The sequence below is a fragment of the Trichogramma pretiosum genome, unplaced genomic scaffold, assembly GCF_000599845.2.
Source record: "Trichogramma pretiosum strain Unisexual culture from Peru unplaced genomic scaffold, Tpre_2.0 scaffold6, whole genome shotgun sequence".
In the NCBI taxonomy this organism is placed as follows: Eukaryota; Metazoa; Arthropoda; class Insecta; order Hymenoptera; family Trichogrammatidae; genus Trichogramma; species Trichogramma pretiosum.
Genome location: NW_019641678.1, coordinates 1,075,328 through 1,092,634, shown reverse-complemented (window position 1 = coordinate 1,092,634; position 17,307 = coordinate 1,075,328). Strand labels below are relative to the sequence as shown.

Here is a 17,307-nt window from a genome sequence, read left to right as displayed (position 1 = left end):
AAATCCTTACTTTATTCTTTGTAATTTGAGAAAAAAATGTAAAAAAAAATATCTGCGGCCAGGGATTGAACCAAGGCCCGACCGCTCGACGCAAAAGACGAAGCCGAGCGCTTGACCACTCGACCACGAAGACTTTGGTAACTAAGAGACTAAATGTTGGTTATACATTACAGGCTTAGGTTGCTCGCCGCGCCCCCTTGAAGTTGGTTTTGGTATCATATGAGCCAGCCTCAATTTTTAGTTAAGCTCTGGGCTTCTATACGTGTCTATCTTCTTTGCTATAGCTTTGCTAGTGTGCGTTGTATCGTGTACGAGCGCAATGACTCATCTGCTTCGCGGTTTTCCGCGCGCGCGAGCGGTTCATCGTTGTTGTTGTCGTCGTCGACGTTTTTACCTTTCGCGTGATACACGCACACATCTTGCGCCTCACGGTGACACTACAACGCGCCAAAATTTGCGCGCAAAATTTAAACGCGCGTGAGAGATCCTCGCTGAATGAGGCAAGAAAGAGGGAGAAGGAACGAGACGTTATTCATTGATTATTTATAGCTAGTGAAAATTTTATGACTCAAGAAGAGGGAAGATGAAATAAATCTTTCGACAAATTGATATACTTTCATATTTTATATTTTCTGTTCATATCATTGAATGTATTATATTATTGTTTTTTTTCTTTCTCGAATTTACAGCACGTTAATACATGATATGACGACGCGCGTCAGAGCGCACCGAGAGAAACAACATTTTCTTGCCTTAGTGGGTGTGTAAGTTTGCGTATGTATAAATGTACGTCGGACGCTCGTCGTCGCGCACGCAAGAATTGAAAAAAAAGAAACACAACACATCAATAATAATGATAATTAATGATAATAAGTCATTGATCGCCTCACAACTGCTATATAGGATGGGAGTTATTATTCTCGTGAGAGAGAGAGAGGGACGAAAAGTCGCCGCAAAATCTTCATGTTCCGCACGATAGTTTATTTTTGCGCGTCAAGTGCAGCAGTACACGTTACAGGAGCTTAAAACAATAATTTTAAAGTCGATATTTTTTTTCCTTTTTTTTCTATCATTTTCTTTTTACGTCGTTACGCTCGTGAACACTTTGGCAGTTTCATTTATAATTTTGTTTATTTTTCATTTTTCGTTTATTATCGATACCTTTGCAAAGCATCGTGCGGCAATATTACAAATATGTTGACTTTTACTTACTGCAGATCGCTATTTTAAAAGAATACGCACCCGGCTGCGGCGTAAGCACGCACTCTTAAAAATGAATGTTTGCTTTTCATCGGTAATGTCTAGTCAATCGGTATTACATATATATTATGAGCGAGTCTTTTTTTTATTCTAATGCACACTTTGGTTCTATATTTGCTTATTAAATGACGCAACAACAGATTAGAAAACTGTTTACGCTACTGCTACTTGTTGCTGCTCGTAATGTATATTTGATTCAGACTTTTTTTTAGTCTTTCGGTATATATAATTCGTCGGGTCTTCGTGGAATTTCTTATAGCGAGCAGTGATTTTTTTCATATTGAACACATTGGACTTGCACAAATTGCATTTCGTTATAATGGCCATCTTGAAATGACGCGCTACGTGCTATCAATGATAACGGATAATATATATATTACTCAAATATATATATTGCTAAACAAAAAGGAAAATCAATCTAACTTTAATCTGAAATTAACTTATAAGTTCGTATATCCCATACAAGTACTTTTCCTATATGTTTCTTATTCTATTTACGCATATGATCAATTTACACTTCAAGCTATTTTTTATGCATTTTCGTATGCAAATGCATACAAATACATTATACATCAGATAAGATCGAATTTTCATTCGGTTTTATGTTGATTTTACTAATAAGGATTTTATCAAAATGCTTATGATACACACAAAATTTTTTTCGTCGAAATTGGTATTTATAAATTTCAAAAACTTCCATACTGAGTACATAATAATCTTAATAATATATGTGCGAGTTTTTTTTGATACAACCATATTAAAATTGAAAACTCCCATTTCTTCATGTGAGTTGCAGTATGGAGATTGAAACAGTAATAACTTTTAGTCATCTAAAGTTTGAATACAGTTAAAGGCCCCGATTTTCATAATTATACTATGTGCTTTGTATGCATACACAGCAATAACACTTGACTGTATAAAATTTTATCTAGTAAACATAGCAACCAAAAAACGAGTTAAAAATGTACTTTTTGAAAGTAAATAGAAACATCGTTATTCAATTGTAGGTATATAAATCAAGTGTAATCATACATATTGTCAGAACTCGATTTTAAAACTTCAAGTCAGACTAATCTAGCCCTGCTTGGATAGTGAACATGATATTGGCACATACATAAATTTCAAAAACATACTCAAAATAAAAAATTTATAATTTTGCATTCGAATATGTTTGTGCACCATTTTGTAATCAGATACCATTAAATAATTATTAACTTTTACACTTTTCTACGTATAGTTTGACTTACAAATAAAAAAGTATATCTCAACTTATTTCAAAAATTGCCTGACAACAATACGTTTTCAATTCAATAAGTAAAATCTTGTTTCAAGTTCTATTTTTATTCATTGCTTCAGTCACGGTAACAATTTATTGATTTATGTAATAAATTGTTGTTGTTACGTAATTATTTGTTTGCAACATTCATAAGTTTTTGAAAAAGTTAAAAAATAAAAAATCAAATGTTTAAAATCAAAAAATATAAAATAACTATCATGGGGCATAATATGCATAGTTTCTCGTATAATTCTTATAAAAAATAAATAATTTGTAAGAAAAAATCAAACTGAAGCATACCAGCAAATGTTGAACTGTTGAACCTATTTGTACCTTCTACATAAGTGATTACATCTGAAGATTAGTATGGACATAATTTCATGTACATAATACGTCCACATACTCAGTAAAATTCATTATTTTCAAAAACTGCTTTTGAAAAATAAAAAGATCAACTTATGAATTTTCATGAGGTACAGTTTTCTATCTAAAAGAATTATCTATATCATGCCATTGGATAATTGTGAATTTTTATGCGTATTGTACAAATGCAGTTGATTAGTTTTCTATATCATTGTGAGCCTTAATCGACTAAATTATTTATTGAAAAATTGACCAAAACCATGCAATAATCCAACAGCTTGATTATATTTTACTCTAATCTTTCAGTAGAGTTTATCCTATTTCGATCATTTCTGTATCTTCTATACTTTGCTCAACGCCATTATGCCTGGAAATTTACCAAGTAAAGGTCAGAATAAAGTAATGAATCAAGTAGAAACTGATTGGATTCTTTGTTAATCACTGGAATCATAAACTCACCTGTTGTTTGGTACTTGTGTGATTTGTGGGGCTGGATAGTTATTACTACTTACTAATGTAAATTCTCCCATACTTATTTTTCGGGAATTTCTACCATCAATTACTCTTGGTTTAAAATTGTCTTCTAAAATACTTGGAGCTACATATGTGAATCCCTTGAAATGAAGAGTTTATTGTATTAATTTGTCTACTTTCATTTACAAAACTAGAAACAAACTTACTTGAAAAACTTGATTAGCTGATTCGCTCAAAGTGCATTCAGCTGGTGAATCAATAGGTAATGTTGTAGTGAACCTTTTGTCAAATTGTGAGACATCATCTTCACTTGTTAAAGTTGGTTTAAATGGAGGCACTAGTTTACGTGATATAACATCATCCCAATGGATATGCTTGAAAAATGGATGACTCTTTATTTGTTCAGCATCAGATGGGGCTGAGCCTAATCTGTGAGGAACTTGTCTCTAAAAATTTTAAAAAATCCAAGTATTTTTACAATTCCAGTTTTATTAATTTAATTTATAGAAAAACGAGCAAACCTTCAATAATTTTCTGAGAAGATCTCGAGCATCGGGAGTAAGAAATTGTGGTAAGAAAACTTTGCTTTTTAAAATTTTTTCAATGGTTATTTTTCTATTGTTAGATGTGAACGGAGGCTGCAAAAAATATAATTGTAAAAACATTTTTAATTACTAGACTATTAAATAAAACAGATTATACATACAGATCCTGTTAGCATGTCATACAAGAGAGTACCAAGACTCCACCAGTCTACTGCTTTTCCATGACCACTCCTTGTTAAAATTTCTGGAGCCCTATAAAGTTAATTTTTCAATGAATATTCATTTTAAATAATTTTGTATTTTTATTTAGAAGTCAATACTTACATATATTCAATAGTACCACAGAAAGTATGTGTAACAGTTCCTTCTTTTACATGTTCCTTGCAAAGACCAAAATCAGTTAACTTAATGTGACCTTCTGCATCCAGCAATATGTTTTCTGGTTTCAAGTCTCTGTTAATTATATGATGTTGAGTATTGATGAAGTACAACAATAAAATGTATTATTCTACTATCTTTTACATACCTATAGATTATTCCTTGCAAATGAAGATGTTGCAATGCCAATATTATTTCACACAAGTAAAAACTAAATATTTATAAAAGATTAGAAATTTTCAATGTTTTTTCAAATGAGACATTAATATAGTTTTTATTTACCAAGCTGTATCCTCTAAGAATACTCCTTCATCATTCAAATGGTGGAAGAGCTCTCCTCCACACATGTATTCAAGAATTAAGTATAATTTACCACCAGTTTGAAAGGCGTAGATTAAATCCACAATAAAAGGATGCTACAAAATATAAAAGCATGTTAATGACTTAGCCACACAAGTATTAATCTCAGAAATGAATTATACCTTGACAGCTTCCAATATATTCCTTTCAGCTTTGGTGTGAGCAGTATCTTTTTGATTACGTATAATGGATGCCTTGCGCAAAACCTGCAAAAGCATGGGAATCAAAATTGCGAACTGTCAAAAAGCAATGGGTAATGGTTAAAGCAGCTGTAACGCACTTTCATGGCAAATATGGTGCCCCTGTCATTGCCAGTTGTCTTGCGTACTTGAAAGACTTTGCCATAGCCACCTTTGCCAATGACTTTACATAATTCAAAGTCCTCGGGTCCAGCTCGTTCGCGGCCTCCGTTGACGTTCTGTTCCGATATAGCCACGGTTTCAACATCTTCGGTTCTGAGGTTGAAAATGATAAAAATACAACAGTAGCTATATGGCTCGACGGTAAAATCGGACAGGTCGTATATGTCGCATATTATGATATATACTCACTCGATAATTCGATTGACATCGGGATTATCATCGTAGCCCTCCTGAATCGAGAGAAAAACAAGTGAACAACAAGTTGAGCGTGGGAGTGCTTATACAGTAGGGCTGCAGGTACACACGCTACTATTATTGCTCACGGACACGTAAACACACGCGGTCCAGAGGGTTATTGACGCTCATGAATCTTGACATGCAGTCATCAATATTTTCAATTCATTTTATTTTTCATCTGATCAATCGGACATTGCCGAGCATATGAGAAAAAAGGCAGCAGCAGTAGCAGCGTGTGCATATATCGACATAAAAATGAGCACACGACATTGAATCGTCTCTATCTGTGTCTCATTTTCATATAGCATGACAAGGTAGCGTATATAACACGACGTGCTGCAGCGTGTGGTGCATGGACAGCACAAGAAGTAGCAGAGAGTAAGCGCGTCTTACCTCGCCTATCTCGATGGCGTCGTCCTCGGAGTCTTCGTGCTGCTCCTGGTCGACGTCGTGGAGCTCGATATCGAAGACGGCCGCCATGCTCGCGGACGAATCTTTTTTTGATTGAATGCGCGTAATCTGCGAATACACTGAGCGCGTGAAGTGGAGTCTCTCCTCCGCAACGCGAATGTCTATCGTGCCAATGCTACTCTCCTTCTATTCTAGATGTAGAAAGAGCGAAAGAAAGAGATAGAGAGAGAAAGAGAGTGAGTGAAACGCAGTAAAGACACACGCACGAATTGTAGCAGTTCTCGTGATGAGTTTATAAAGTTGCAAACTGTGCGATGATCGGATTCTCGAAGCACCAAGAGTAGCTCTCTAATTTCCAAATACGCAATGTGTCGCAGGCTTATAAGCAGCAGGGCAGACACTAGGCAGTATAGCAGTAGCAACTAACAGCAGCACTCAGCAGCAGTAGCAGCAGCTCAACTCGAGGCTCGCGCGACGCTGTTATATGCTGTATATATTACGCGTGAATATATCTCTCTCCCTTGTCGCGGCTTCGATTCGATCAAAAAAAAAGAAAAAAAGCAAAAGTTCAACTCTCTCTCTCTCGGCTTATCTTTTTTCAAACGTTTACGTGTAAAAAACGGGGATAAATTTTGCTCGTTGAACGAGTTGTAATCGCGCGCGACTCGCCTTGACGTAAAATCGCTGTATGTATACAAAATGCTGTCTAGTATCGGAGTCTATTTAATGCTGCATACACCTGGCACACTGACACAATAACAGAGAGAGAATTCGACAGTCCACCGCGAGAAACAATTGCAGTCGAGCAGATCGGGACTCTATACGGATGCTACTTTGCTATCCGGAATCGTCGCAATATGTCTCTCTTCTACTATATTCTCTCGCGCTGCTCTATACGCGCGTGTGTGTTCTCTTATACTTATATATTATGGAACATAAGCAGTAGCGCGCACAAGCTGTTATGATGTGTAGGCGAATACTCGGCCGATACATATGCTCATATAAGCATGTAGCGACTGCGCCGAGGTATTTTATGTACGCGACCCCCGAAGTACGTACGGTACAATATACATGCGATGATGTACTACGTCTGGTGATTCGCGGACGCTTTAAACTAGCGTCGTCACGACGCACCGCGTGATTCAGATATGCAGCCTGCGAATATACTGTCACGGCTATATACCTATAGATGTTTATATGTACCTACACACTATGCACGCGCACACATTGCCTATACATGCACACATAAGAGCGCAATAGTGTGGCGTGTTGTTACGGAATATTACTACCATTGGCATCTCTCTCTTTCTCGTGCATAGCACTCCACAGCGGCGCCTGTCTCTGACGCGTGTATTGAATGGAGCATTATAATCGCGCGAGCCGCGACGTCTTTTTTCCATCTCTGTTGCTCTTATAATGTGTATAAATTAAAGCAGCGTCGTACTTATCGAGGGGGGCTGACGATGTGTCTCATATAGCTCGTTTCCGCGATCTTCTGAAACGTATATGCTACTATTGAGTGATAATTTACGTAAGTCGAGAGAGAGAATGTGATCGTCGCTTTTTTTCTGTCTTTTAGCTTTTTTGCTTCGTAAATACCTTACATGGCTCGGCTATCGCGGAACTTTTATACACGCAGCGGTAAAAATATCGTCGTCTGGAAGTGTAGCAAAGCAACTCGATGCAATGCATGCAACGACGCAAGCAGACGGATCGGTCTTGTCAATAGATGCGACATTTGCCATTTTTTTTTTTTTTTTAATTTTTTAAAATAAAAAGTATAATGAGAAAAACAGTCTGTCAATTTTTAATTGGCAGTGGCGACGAAAAAGAGATGGGCGAGCATACGGTTCGCGCTTCTTTTTGAAATGAAATTTGCACACTTGTTGTTGGCGTCACTGCCTGTACTTATTGTATACGCCCCGCAGTCCGCAGATAGCAGTGCAGACCAAATTTGCCAGACTCTCACCTCTGCTCTCTCTTTCTCTCTCCGTAATATGAAAACAACGAGCTGATAAGAAGGCCTATCTTCTGCCTCATCTGTGTAGCTTCGACATTCAATCTGAGCCGTGTATTTATATAAATTTGCTTTTATATATCCAACGAAATACATTTTAAACCACGTGATTGCCCTCGTCATTGCCATTATACTCGGATCATAATCTTATCTCGAATATATCGCATATTATAGCCCGTGGAACCACGTGAAGTCATTCATACAGCGAATATAGATATATATAATATAAATCGTGTACATTCGCCGGTGAGCTCTCGAGTTCATTCGCAGTTTACACTTCGCACCCGGCGTGTTGGATTGTGTATCTCTTTTGAGAGCGTCTCTTCGAGTCTCAACGCTTACTCATACCCACAATATATACCGATCGTGTATATAGCAGAAAAAACGCATCAAGGCACATTCTTTGCTGGCAAAAATGGTCGTGAGGCACTACATCGAGGGCTACGAAAATTTCCTTGAGTTCATCGAGAATTGGGACAGCAACAAGCCGACCTTCGTCTTATTCACCGGATCGAAATTGGAATCTGGCGAGAGCTGGTGTCCCGACTGTGTCGTGGGTAAGTGTCCACTTGTGCTTTTTCTTCTGCTGGCAACGGCCATTGTTGTGTGATATTAAATTCTCTTTACGACCGTGATTAATATCGTCTCTTATCTTTATTCAATTAGCCAAGCCCCACATCGAGAGAGGCTTCGATGCTGCCCCTGACAATTTTCATTATGTTGTTGTTGAAGTAGGAAACAGATCTTTGTAAGTATTTTAGTCATAGTTTTTTCCCCTCATTATTTACCATATGTGACCTTTAAATATCTGTGTGTGTGTGTTTTTTCTTATAGCTGGAAAGATCCAAAGTGTCCTTTCAGATCAAACCCAAAAACACAGTTGAAAGTTTTACCTACACTTGTGAGATGGGGAACGCAGAAACGATTGGAAGGAGATCATTTGTTAAATCCATCCCTCATTAGTTTGTTGTTGAATGACGAAGATTAAATTAAAAGGACAGTTTAACGCTCTGAATAGTTTGTCGCAAATATAAATGAATATTTTTATAATCATGTTTACATTAAGTATCTCAAGCCATTAAGAGTGTTGATATTATACAATAACCACATAAAATAATTATATTTACATACAGTTGTTCTATCTAAGTAAAAAGATATATATATATTTATATATGTATATCACACATCCTATGCCACAAATTGCAAAAATACATGCTTTATGTACAAAATTTTCACGTCTTTGTTATTTATCAGTAGAAAAGTGACAATTGGAGTATAAGAATGGTTAGAAAGCCACAAATCTGGATACGGGTATAAATGTAAAAAGAAAAATTTGATTGGCGAATAGTAAATGTATGTACAAATCGAAGAGGCAATTAAGCTTTTGTAAGGCTAGCCTCATCCAGTGTTGTGGGGGGTACGATTTGCACGAGGTATTGGATTTTCTTGTTCCTGAGGAAGCTGTAAGAGTTATCAAAAACGACGGTATCTGAAAAAGTGAAGATTAATTATTAATTCAAGCTCCAGAAATGAGTCAATTTTTCAATGAGACAGTAATTGTACTCACAGGTTCCAAGAACTTCGCAAGTAACGATACCAACTTCGTGATGTTTTTGAGCATTGATCTTTTTCATCGGACTGATCTCGGTCTGCGTGCCGTCGTTGTTTTTTCTAAAAACTCCGAACTTGATGTCGTGATCCTCCAAACGGAAGTCCCAGCTGTAACATTGGTATGCATAAGTTGGTATGCATAAGTTGGTAAGTTATAAGTGTAATGTTGTTGCGGTTTAGAGTCGTACCTCAGGAGAGATCCAACCTCCGTTGACTGCAGCTCGATCTTGAGCTTGTCGCTCTTCTTGATCACGGCCGTGGTGAACTCATTTTCGCCCTTGTCCTTGTCGTTCTTGTTGACGTACATGGATTTCGGCACCTTTCCACCTTGGCAGATCTGCGTCGATCCAAGTCGGAGGAGAAGGAGAATCGAAAGTCGACGACAATTAGATAAGAGCCAAGAGAGAGTGTGCATAACGAGCTATCTCGATACGCGAGTGAGCGATCGTTACCTTGGAGGCGAGTCGAGTATTGCCGTCGGGATCCTTGAGAGAACCACCGAAGTGCACCGGAAGCTGGTCCTCGGGTATGACCTGGCGCAAGGCGGCCTTCCACTTGGGTGGATCGGCCTTGTAGATCTGGATCTTGGATATGGTGTACTCGTTCATGAACTTCTTGGCAATGGAGAAGGCAAATGCGAAGACCTTGGGAGCTTCATAATGGTAAAAGGGTAAAATCATTAATAGTCTCTTTCTCTCCGATCGATTGGGATCAATCGTGATATACGAACGCAAAGCGATTGATTTCATTACCGTTAATGATGTAGCAGACTTTGAGGATTTCCGGATAGTTGGCCTCGTACATTTGGATCAGGGTAATGACGACTTCTCCAGCTGTCGAAAAAAAAAAAAAAAAAAATAGATTTAAAAATCGGTCATCGCGCGCATCGTCATTAGATCACGTATTATAAACGATCGTCGCCGCGAGCTGCATATTTACCAGGCCGCCACATGTACTGTCGCAGATTGAAGTTCTCCATGTCAAAGATGACGGTGCACTGGCTGGCGTCGCGTCCGTGCTTCTCGCTCTGCTCGCGGCAGATGCGCAGGTAGTTCTCCAGCAGCTTGACCGTCGTCTTGATCATCTCGCGCTTGCTCACCACGTGCAGGATGCCGTAGAGATCGAGGCCGGCGAAGGGCACGATGATGACCGGGGCGCCGTCCTTGTCGTAGCCGCTCAGGCCGTGCGGCAGATAGTCTATCAGCATCGGCGGTATCTCCCAGTCGGCGAGCTTGTCGACCTCCCAGCGTTTCCTCCAGTCCAGCGACTAAGTTTGCGCGTACGTATATCATTAGGACGTTTCCACTTGGCTATATAGATATATCGTTGCCGTATCGCGCGTAGGTATATAATGCAATAGGGGCTGTAGGCGCGCGCGCGAACAACTTTCACGGCTCGCCAATGCTGCTGACCTCATGTGTACACACGCGCGCATACATACTTTCGCATATACTATGTACACATTGAGCTGGGCACTTGCGAACTGTGTTTACTCATCTTTACTCCAGCTAATTCCATAGCGCACGCACAAACGCATCGCGGCATTAATCGGCATTGATCGGTACGACTGTATCGATTTCGTCGTCGCAGGGAGATCGATCGCTTCGATCGGTAAAAAAAAAGGTGAATCGATCGTTATACTTACGTTTCTCAGCATTTTTTCGGCTTCGGTCGGGTCCCATTTTCTAGCTGCAAAAGACGGACAAGGAGCGATTATACAATAGAAATTAAACAAAAACCAGGTGCTAAGTAAAAAAAGAAGGCAGAGCGTCGAGTCGCTGCTCGAGATCAATTAAAGTCCTATTAGGCACACGCAAAACGATACTGTCCCCATGCCGTACGATGATGATATTATTGTTGTCTATTATAATCACCTCGCAACCACCTTAGCAGAAATTGATCGTCATGGCCTGGCTGAATGACATCTTGAACGCTTCTGCGAAACTGCGACAGAGCAACAACAACAAAAAAAGGTAATAAGTTAAATATCGTCGCAAGCCGATCATATGTGTAATAATACGCGCGCCAGACGAAAAACGCGTCCACGTGCATTTGGCTTGGTTCTTTTTTGTGTGCCTTCTCTCTCTCTCTCTCTCTCTCTTTTTTTTTTATTCGAGAAGTCCGCGTGCCGTATACACATAGTACATGTGTACATTGAGCAATTCAATTTCATACTCGCGCGGCGCGAGAGAGCGAGAGCGAGCGAAGGAACGCTTGCAACCGATTTATTCGGTCATTTGCGTTGATTGCACTCGCATGGGATATATTGACCATCGTATGTGGCCGTTGCAGCCACTGGAGTTGCTGCATAGATTGAGGCTTGTTTGTATGTATATTATATATTGTGTACATGTGTGCAGGATACTTAATTGATAAAACAAACAGACGACGACGCTTCGGCTAAAATGGCACAAGGCTATTGATCGTCGATCGTCGTGTATGCAGCTGCGAGACTCTCGAGTCGCGGGCTTTAATGTATCATATTTAAAAAAAAAGGCGAGAAAGAAAGCACGCCCAAGCACTCGCATAATAATGATAAAAAAAAATGAAAAGGAGGATAAAAAATAAAAGTAAAAAGCATCATAATCTCGCGTGCTGTTGTGACGTAGTAAAAAGGAAAAAAAGCCATGTACATGGGTGATACGAAAACTGGAAACGCGCTCGTGCAAGGATATCTCGGCTCTTTCTCTCTCTGGCTTTTATAAAGCGGGCAATAATACAAGGCGAATTGCGTGAATTTTGAGTGGCGAACGGAGCTGCTGCTGCTGCTGTTGCTGCTGTTGGTGTCTGGCCTGGCCCCGCGCGCGCACACACGAGCCTGCCTTATATACCTGCGTACTGACGCAATCGATCGGATTTCTCGATATATTCCGTCTATTGCCGCGGCTCAAAACCATATATCTATCGCGGGGTGCAATTTACGCATAGATATGGGCCCATTAACGGCAGCGGCAGCGCATATTTACAAATGTTTATTAACGTTTCGTTGCATCGACCCGAGGCTGATTAATAAACATTCTGCAAACGTGCAATGCGCATTATTAATATAATAAAACACGAGATAAACTCGTGATTATTATGGCAATCGCGCGGGGTAGAGATTCACCGCAGCACGAAGACGGGAGTTAAAGAGCTCTACACGCTTGAATCGTCGCGCGCGCAGTAAGGCTACTACTTAACAGAGCAGCGTTGCAGTCTCGAGATTGATGCGCGCGAATAACCGATAAAAATTTCGCTGATCGCGAATAAATCGCTGATTATGCGTGGAAGAAAACCGGCCAATTTATACATTTAAGTGCGTGCGCAAGTGTGTGAGTACTCGAGCGTATTTGTATAGGTGCCCCACCGTTACGTCACGCAAAGTAGGTCGTATCATGCGTGCAAAACTTGATTCGGCCAACGAAAAAAAAAAAAAGAGAAGCGAATGCGGGAGCGAGAACAGCAGCAGCAGCAACAGTAACAGCAGAAAAGTAGTCGCGCACCGTTGCACCGTGATTTCGTATATCATATAGATACCGCGTTCGCAAGACTAGTTTTTCGTAGCTCTGTTTTTTCTTCTTTCTTTGGAAGCATGTGTGTCGGTGATTGCCGCACATGCACACACCAAACGCGTGGACGTATAATATATCTTTTGCAACTGCGACTGCTTTGCGACGCGTGAAAGTGTGCGCGTGTGTTTGTGAATGTGTGTGTATGTGTGTGTTTGTGTTTGTCACGATCGGACATTATAAGCATAAAATAATGTATCATAATTCCGAGCGTGGATTATCGATTGCAACAGTCTTATACACCTGTTTATGTTTGCGCGATCACGAATCGATCATCGAATTGAAATAAGTATATACAATATACTCGCGACGCGTAATTTTGACATATTACATTCGTACTTAAATGAATTTTCGTTCGTGAATCTTGCGGTTCACGCTCGAGCGCCTGCACTCATTACGGATAAACAAAGCAACAAAACTCGGTATATGTATCGGACTTATCGAGTTACGTTCGGTAACGAATACAGACATCGAGAAGAGATCGGTATATCGATCGGTATGCAAAACGACGTACCTTCATAAGGGCGAAGCGCTGATCGTCGGCTAACTGCAACGAAGGCGTCATCTTAACGGTGTATCAAAGAGCCGTGATTGCTCTCAAAGTCGATGTAAACAAAACAAGCTTGCGCGCTCGTATTAAATCGGGGAAAAAATCGCGTCTCTCGGTAGAGGCTGGAGGAGTGCTGTCCAAGTGTCCGACAGCTTGGATGGCCGATCAGCGACTGGTAGCAGTGCCTCTCTCTCTCACTCACTCTATCTCTCTTTCTTTTTCGCGAGTCGCGTGCACAGCACACTACAGCACAGGCAGGCAGAGGTATAAACAGCAGCAGCAGCAGCAACAACACACGCGCACGCCGATCGCCTCGCGCTCACTACCTATTTATCGAGGAGATACGTTTAACCGAGGAGCTCGAGCACACTGTCCGAGAGACGTTTGCCCAAGTGTACACACGAATTGGCTGGCCGCGTATAATAATATTATATATTATACACAGAGGTACCGTCGCTGCTGCTGCTGCTGTTCTCCCTCCTCGGGGCCCCCAAAAGACTCTCCGCGGCGGCGAGCAGCTCCAATCTCTGTTGCTTTTGCACCTTCCGCGAGTCCGATTGCGCCGCGGCCTCTGCTGCACCACCACCACCAACACCAACTCGAACGTCGTTTTCGAGAAAAGAGATAGCCTTAGATCGACGCGCAGCCCAATCTAACTACCTCGTGTATTTTTCTCTTTCTCTGCCTTTTCATGCGGCAATGGCTACATCCGAGCCTGGCTCCGTAGCATGCGATATACATAAGTTTTCGTGCTTTTCGGTGCATCGAATTTCAAGGACGATCGGTATTACAACACTTTCGTATTTTTATACGTATATGTATGCAAATGGTCCTCCATGGTCGAGCTATCACCGGCGCGCAAGAGAGAGAGAGGATTCTTCCGTGATGAGTCAAGAGCGCCTCTCGCGTTATTATAAAATGAAGAAAAAGAAGAAAAAAAAGAGGAGCCCGAGCAGTTCGCGACACACACGGTGTCCAATCGAGCAGAGTCATTGTCTCGTTGCACGCCGAGCAAATAATTACGGTCGATCGTGGCGAGCTGCGTCGCTCATTTTCGTACGTATATTATCATGCGGGTGCGCTCGTCGCGAGCATCGATATACTATACACAATAGAATACACCAGTGTCATGCTAACGTTATCGTACGCAAAGTAGTTCGTTTTGATACGATCAACGTATAAAACTGCGCCACTCGACTCGATACCCAAGCCGGTACAACGTTTATAGATAGATATTCGTGCAGTTTTTTTGCTTTGCTGCTCCTACGCGAATATACATACGCGGACGTATATAATTTATGCATAATGATTGGACGAAGACGACTACGACGATTACTACGACTATGTCGTATACGTATACGAATTGCTACTACTACTATACTGCGGTTACTGCTACCACGCAGCCAGCCAGTCTTGGAGTCCTTGAAGATGCAAATAAAATGAAAAGCAAAGAGGAAGAAAAAAAATCAGGCATTGTCGTCGAGCGATCAGCCTTTCGAATCGTGTTCTTTAAATATCGATGTTAATGTCTCCCCCGAAACGCGTTCACAATTATAGGAATATAATCATGTAGCGAGCGTTGCGCGCGTGAGAAAAGAAACTTCTCTTTCTCTCTCGATCGAAATTTGCTCGCGAAAAAAAGAGAGAAAAAAGAAAAAAGGAAAAGGTAATAGCAGCTGCTGCCAAAAGTACATGTGCGAATCGTTGCTATTAAAGTTTCGCACTTGCTGCGATATATCCCGCGCGCGGATATACAATATTACCAACAGCGCGTGAGTAGCAGCGGCAGCGGTAGCGCAGCGCAGCAATCGGCGAAAGTTGTCGTAGTTAAGAGCTCTCGCGGCGGTCGTTTGTCCTTGCAGATCGGGGATAGTAGGTATATATAGGTGAAAATGCCTGCACGCGCCTCTGTCTGCGTGTGTGTCTGTGAGTTTCTCATTGTTTGCGCAACGGACGCACGTACGTATACACGCTCGACGATATTATTATATCCATCTACCAGTCCAGTGGCCCCACTCGAATGCATCGGTAATAATAGCGCCGAATAAATCAGTAAGCGCCCACGTATCGATACCGATCTGTGCGAGCAGATCTCGAAGCTCGGCGTGTGCATGTAGAGCAGATTTTCCGCGTCGCGAGCATGAGGCGCCAACGAGAAAGTCTTATTATGTACTGTACCTAGTGCCGATTACATCTAACTGCGATGCTCTGATGCAGCCCACCGCTGCGTTGCTGCTGCTGCTGCTGCTGCTGCTCTCGTCTGCTTAGCTCGCGAGCACGAGTATAAAAATTGCGAAAGGTGAACGCGCGCAGTTATATGTATTGTAAAGGCGCTGCTCTCTATGCGCACATACAACATCGAGATTAGCCAAGCTTACATGAATATAGACACACGGTTGGTCCGCGGACGCACTCATCCGTTATCGCTACGGCCGAAAACACCTGCTCACGCGCCCGCACCTTTCCCCGACTCTTTTATTGTACGCATTCAATAATATAATATTATATTAGTACGATATCCTTGTAGCACTCTATACGAGAGTCTATATGTATTGCAGGCGATCGCGCGCTAGATATCGCAATTATGATTTCAACTGCGTAGCTTTTCCATATATTACACGGCTACGAGTATGAAACGCTTATTAACTAGATAAGCTACGCTTTTTTAGCCACGCGTGCGCGCGGACAGGCGCGTATATTTGCTCTCGCTCTCGAGAGTTCGGGTCATTTGGCAATAGGCTCGTATCGCGCTGCAATCGCGCATTATTAAATAACGGCCCAGCGCAATTGTACGTGTGCCCCTCCTCCTTCAATCGCACATATGTTTCAACGAGAGCTTATTAATAATAGGCATACGCGCGTGGCACCTGCATACTACACATCTAATCAACTTATAATTCATTTGTAGCGCCCGCGCGAAAAATAGCCGCGCTTATGTATACTTATACAGTGTACGTCCGGACAAATCGCTTTCGACATTCCGCGAATGCGTGTGTGCGCTTGTGTTGCAGCTCGATTCGCATACTTTTATATGTACGCGGGGCTCTGCGTATAAAGTGCACGCGTAATACGATTTATCCCACATTACGGATTGCTGCGGCTAACTTTGCGAGAGAGACGCGGCCTGTGCAGTGCACTGTAATCGCGCGAGGTATATGTACGAGATCCTCGACTCGGCCTGCTGCTGCAGTCTCCTTTCACTCGCGCGCGATCCTGCGGTGTATAATATTAAACCTAAGAGACACCCTGCGTGCAACTCGCGTATATTACTATATACCTATGCTCGTGTGTGTGTGTGTGTGTGTGTGTGTGTCTACCTATGCCTGGACATTACAGCAGAAAGTTGAAAATTTTCCACGAGTTTACTCAATTAAATCCCCTTTTCTCTCTCTCTCTTTCGTTCTCTCTAAATACGTTCTCGAACACTCCGGCTTATTGATTTTCAAGCAGTACACAGCTTACAACGTCTAAATTGAATCCATCTTACGTCTCATCTGGTTTATTATGGTAATACGTTGTCGGCATCAAACGCCTCTATAGTAAACAATATACAAAGCCGCCGAGGATTGAAAATTTTGTCAAGAGCAGGAAGTTACGAGGCAAAATTTGTCGCGCGCGCGGTCGTACTCGCGCGGGATCCTCTTCCTATAATCAAGTCGTAAGCCACAAGATGGAGTACAAGAGAGCTTGGATACTTACTTCGTAATAGATAGGAGCTTGCTAACTGTACGCGTACAGTCATCGCCAACTCGATTCTATTATTACCCGCGCGCAGATTATTACGCGTATAATTGTGCCGGCTATTGACTCGTTACATATTATCCTCGCATTGTAATCGCGACTTGATAATTTCTCGACCCGTACGTCCTGACGATCTTTTTAAACTCGTGGCTGATAATACAGTGCATCGTTCAA

General features: G+C 41.4%; 3 protein-coding genes across 5 annotated transcripts; 1 reads left to right on the top strand and 2 right to left on the bottom strand.

Annotated features, from left to right (window-relative positions):
- Nucleotides 1-609: 609 nt before the first annotated feature.
- Nucleotides 610-6,651, bottom strand: LOC106658281 (ribosomal protein S6 kinase beta-1-like). 2 transcript variants are annotated; one of them, XM_014380168.2, is made up of 13 exons: nt 6,620-6,651; nt 5,649-5,857; nt 5,208-5,248; nt 4,937-5,111; nt 4,779-4,862; nt 4,579-4,712; nt 4,445-4,507; nt 4,243-4,371; nt 4,080-4,170; nt 3,895-4,011; nt 3,580-3,819; nt 3,359-3,513; nt 610-3,266 (listed from the first exon to the last, which is right to left on the bottom strand). In XM_014380168.2, the coding sequence occupies exons 2-13, from the start codon at nt 5,733-5,735 to the stop codon at nt 3,212-3,214; spliced, it is 1,371 nt and encodes a 456-aa protein (XP_014235654.1). In that variant the 5' UTR covers nt 5,736-5,857; nt 6,620-6,651; the 3' UTR covers nt 610-3,211. The 2 variants fall into 2 exon arrangements, with proteins under 2 accessions (XP_014235654.1, XP_014235653.1); XM_014380167.2 differs by lacking the exon at nt 6,620-6,651 and adding an exon at nt 5,933-6,613.
- A 963-nt stretch (nt 6,652-7,614) lies between these two features.
- On the top strand, nt 7,615-8,912 carry LOC106658277 (thioredoxin domain-containing protein 17-like). The gene is made up of 3 exons (XM_014380162.2): nt 7,615-8,240; nt 8,350-8,431; nt 8,518-8,912. The coding sequence occupies exons 1-3, from the start codon at nt 8,099-8,101 to the stop codon at nt 8,669-8,671; spliced, it is 378 nt and encodes a 125-aa protein (XP_014235648.1). The 5' UTR covers nt 7,615-8,098; the 3' UTR covers nt 8,672-8,912.
- On the bottom strand, nt 8,699-13,800 carry LOC106658276 (SEC14-like protein 2). 2 transcript variants are annotated; one of them, XM_014380161.2, is made up of 9 exons: nt 13,357-13,800; nt 11,169-11,238; nt 10,940-10,983; nt 10,234-10,561; nt 10,047-10,127; nt 9,747-9,946; nt 9,483-9,631; nt 9,251-9,402; nt 8,699-9,172 (listed from the first exon to the last, which is right to left on the bottom strand). In XM_014380161.2, the coding sequence occupies exons 1-9, from the start codon at nt 13,405-13,407 to the stop codon at nt 9,060-9,062; spliced, it is 1,188 nt and encodes a 395-aa protein (XP_014235647.1). In that variant the 5' UTR covers nt 13,408-13,800; the 3' UTR covers nt 8,699-9,059. The 2 variants fall into 2 exon arrangements, with proteins under 2 accessions (XP_014235647.1, XP_023316618.1); XM_023460850.1 differs by lacking the exon at nt 11,169-11,238.
- Nucleotides 13,801-17,307: the final 3,507 nt, after the last annotated feature.

Coding starts and splice junctions, on each gene's coding strand:
- LOC106658276 (XM_014380161.2), bottom strand. CDS start 13,407: ATGACGCCTTCGTTGCAGTTAGCCGACGATCAGCGCTTCGCCCTTATG. Junction 9,632..9,746: donor ATACTCGACTCGCCTCCAAG/GTAACGATCGCT, acceptor GGATCGACGCAG/ATCTGCCAAGGTGGAAAGGT. Junction 9,173..9,250: donor TTGCGAAGTTCTTGGAACCT/GTGAGTACAATT, acceptor TCACTTTTTCAG/ATACCGTCGTTTTTGATAAC.
- LOC106658277 (XM_014380162.2), top strand. CDS start 8,099: ATGGTCGTGAGGCACTACATCGAGGGCTACGAAAATTTCCTTGAGTTC. Junction 8,241..8,349: donor GTGTCCCGACTGTGTCGTGG/GTAAGTGTCCAC, acceptor TTATTCAATTAG/CCAAGCCCCACATCGAGAGA. Junction 8,432..8,517: donor GAAGTAGGAAACAGATCTTT/GTAAGTATTTTA, acceptor TTTTTCTTATAG/CTGGAAAGATCCAAAGTGTC.
- LOC106658281 (XM_014380168.2), bottom strand. CDS start 5,735: ATGGCGGCCGTCTTCGATATCGAGCTCCACGACGTCGACCAGGAGCAG. Junction 4,713..4,778: donor ATATATTGGAAGCTGTCAAG/GTATAATTCATT, acceptor TATATTTTGTAG/CATCCTTTTATTGTGGATTT. Junction 3,267..3,358: donor ACACAAGTACCAAACAACAG/GTGAGTTTATGA, acceptor GTAAATTTCCAG/GCATAATGGCGTTGAGCAAA.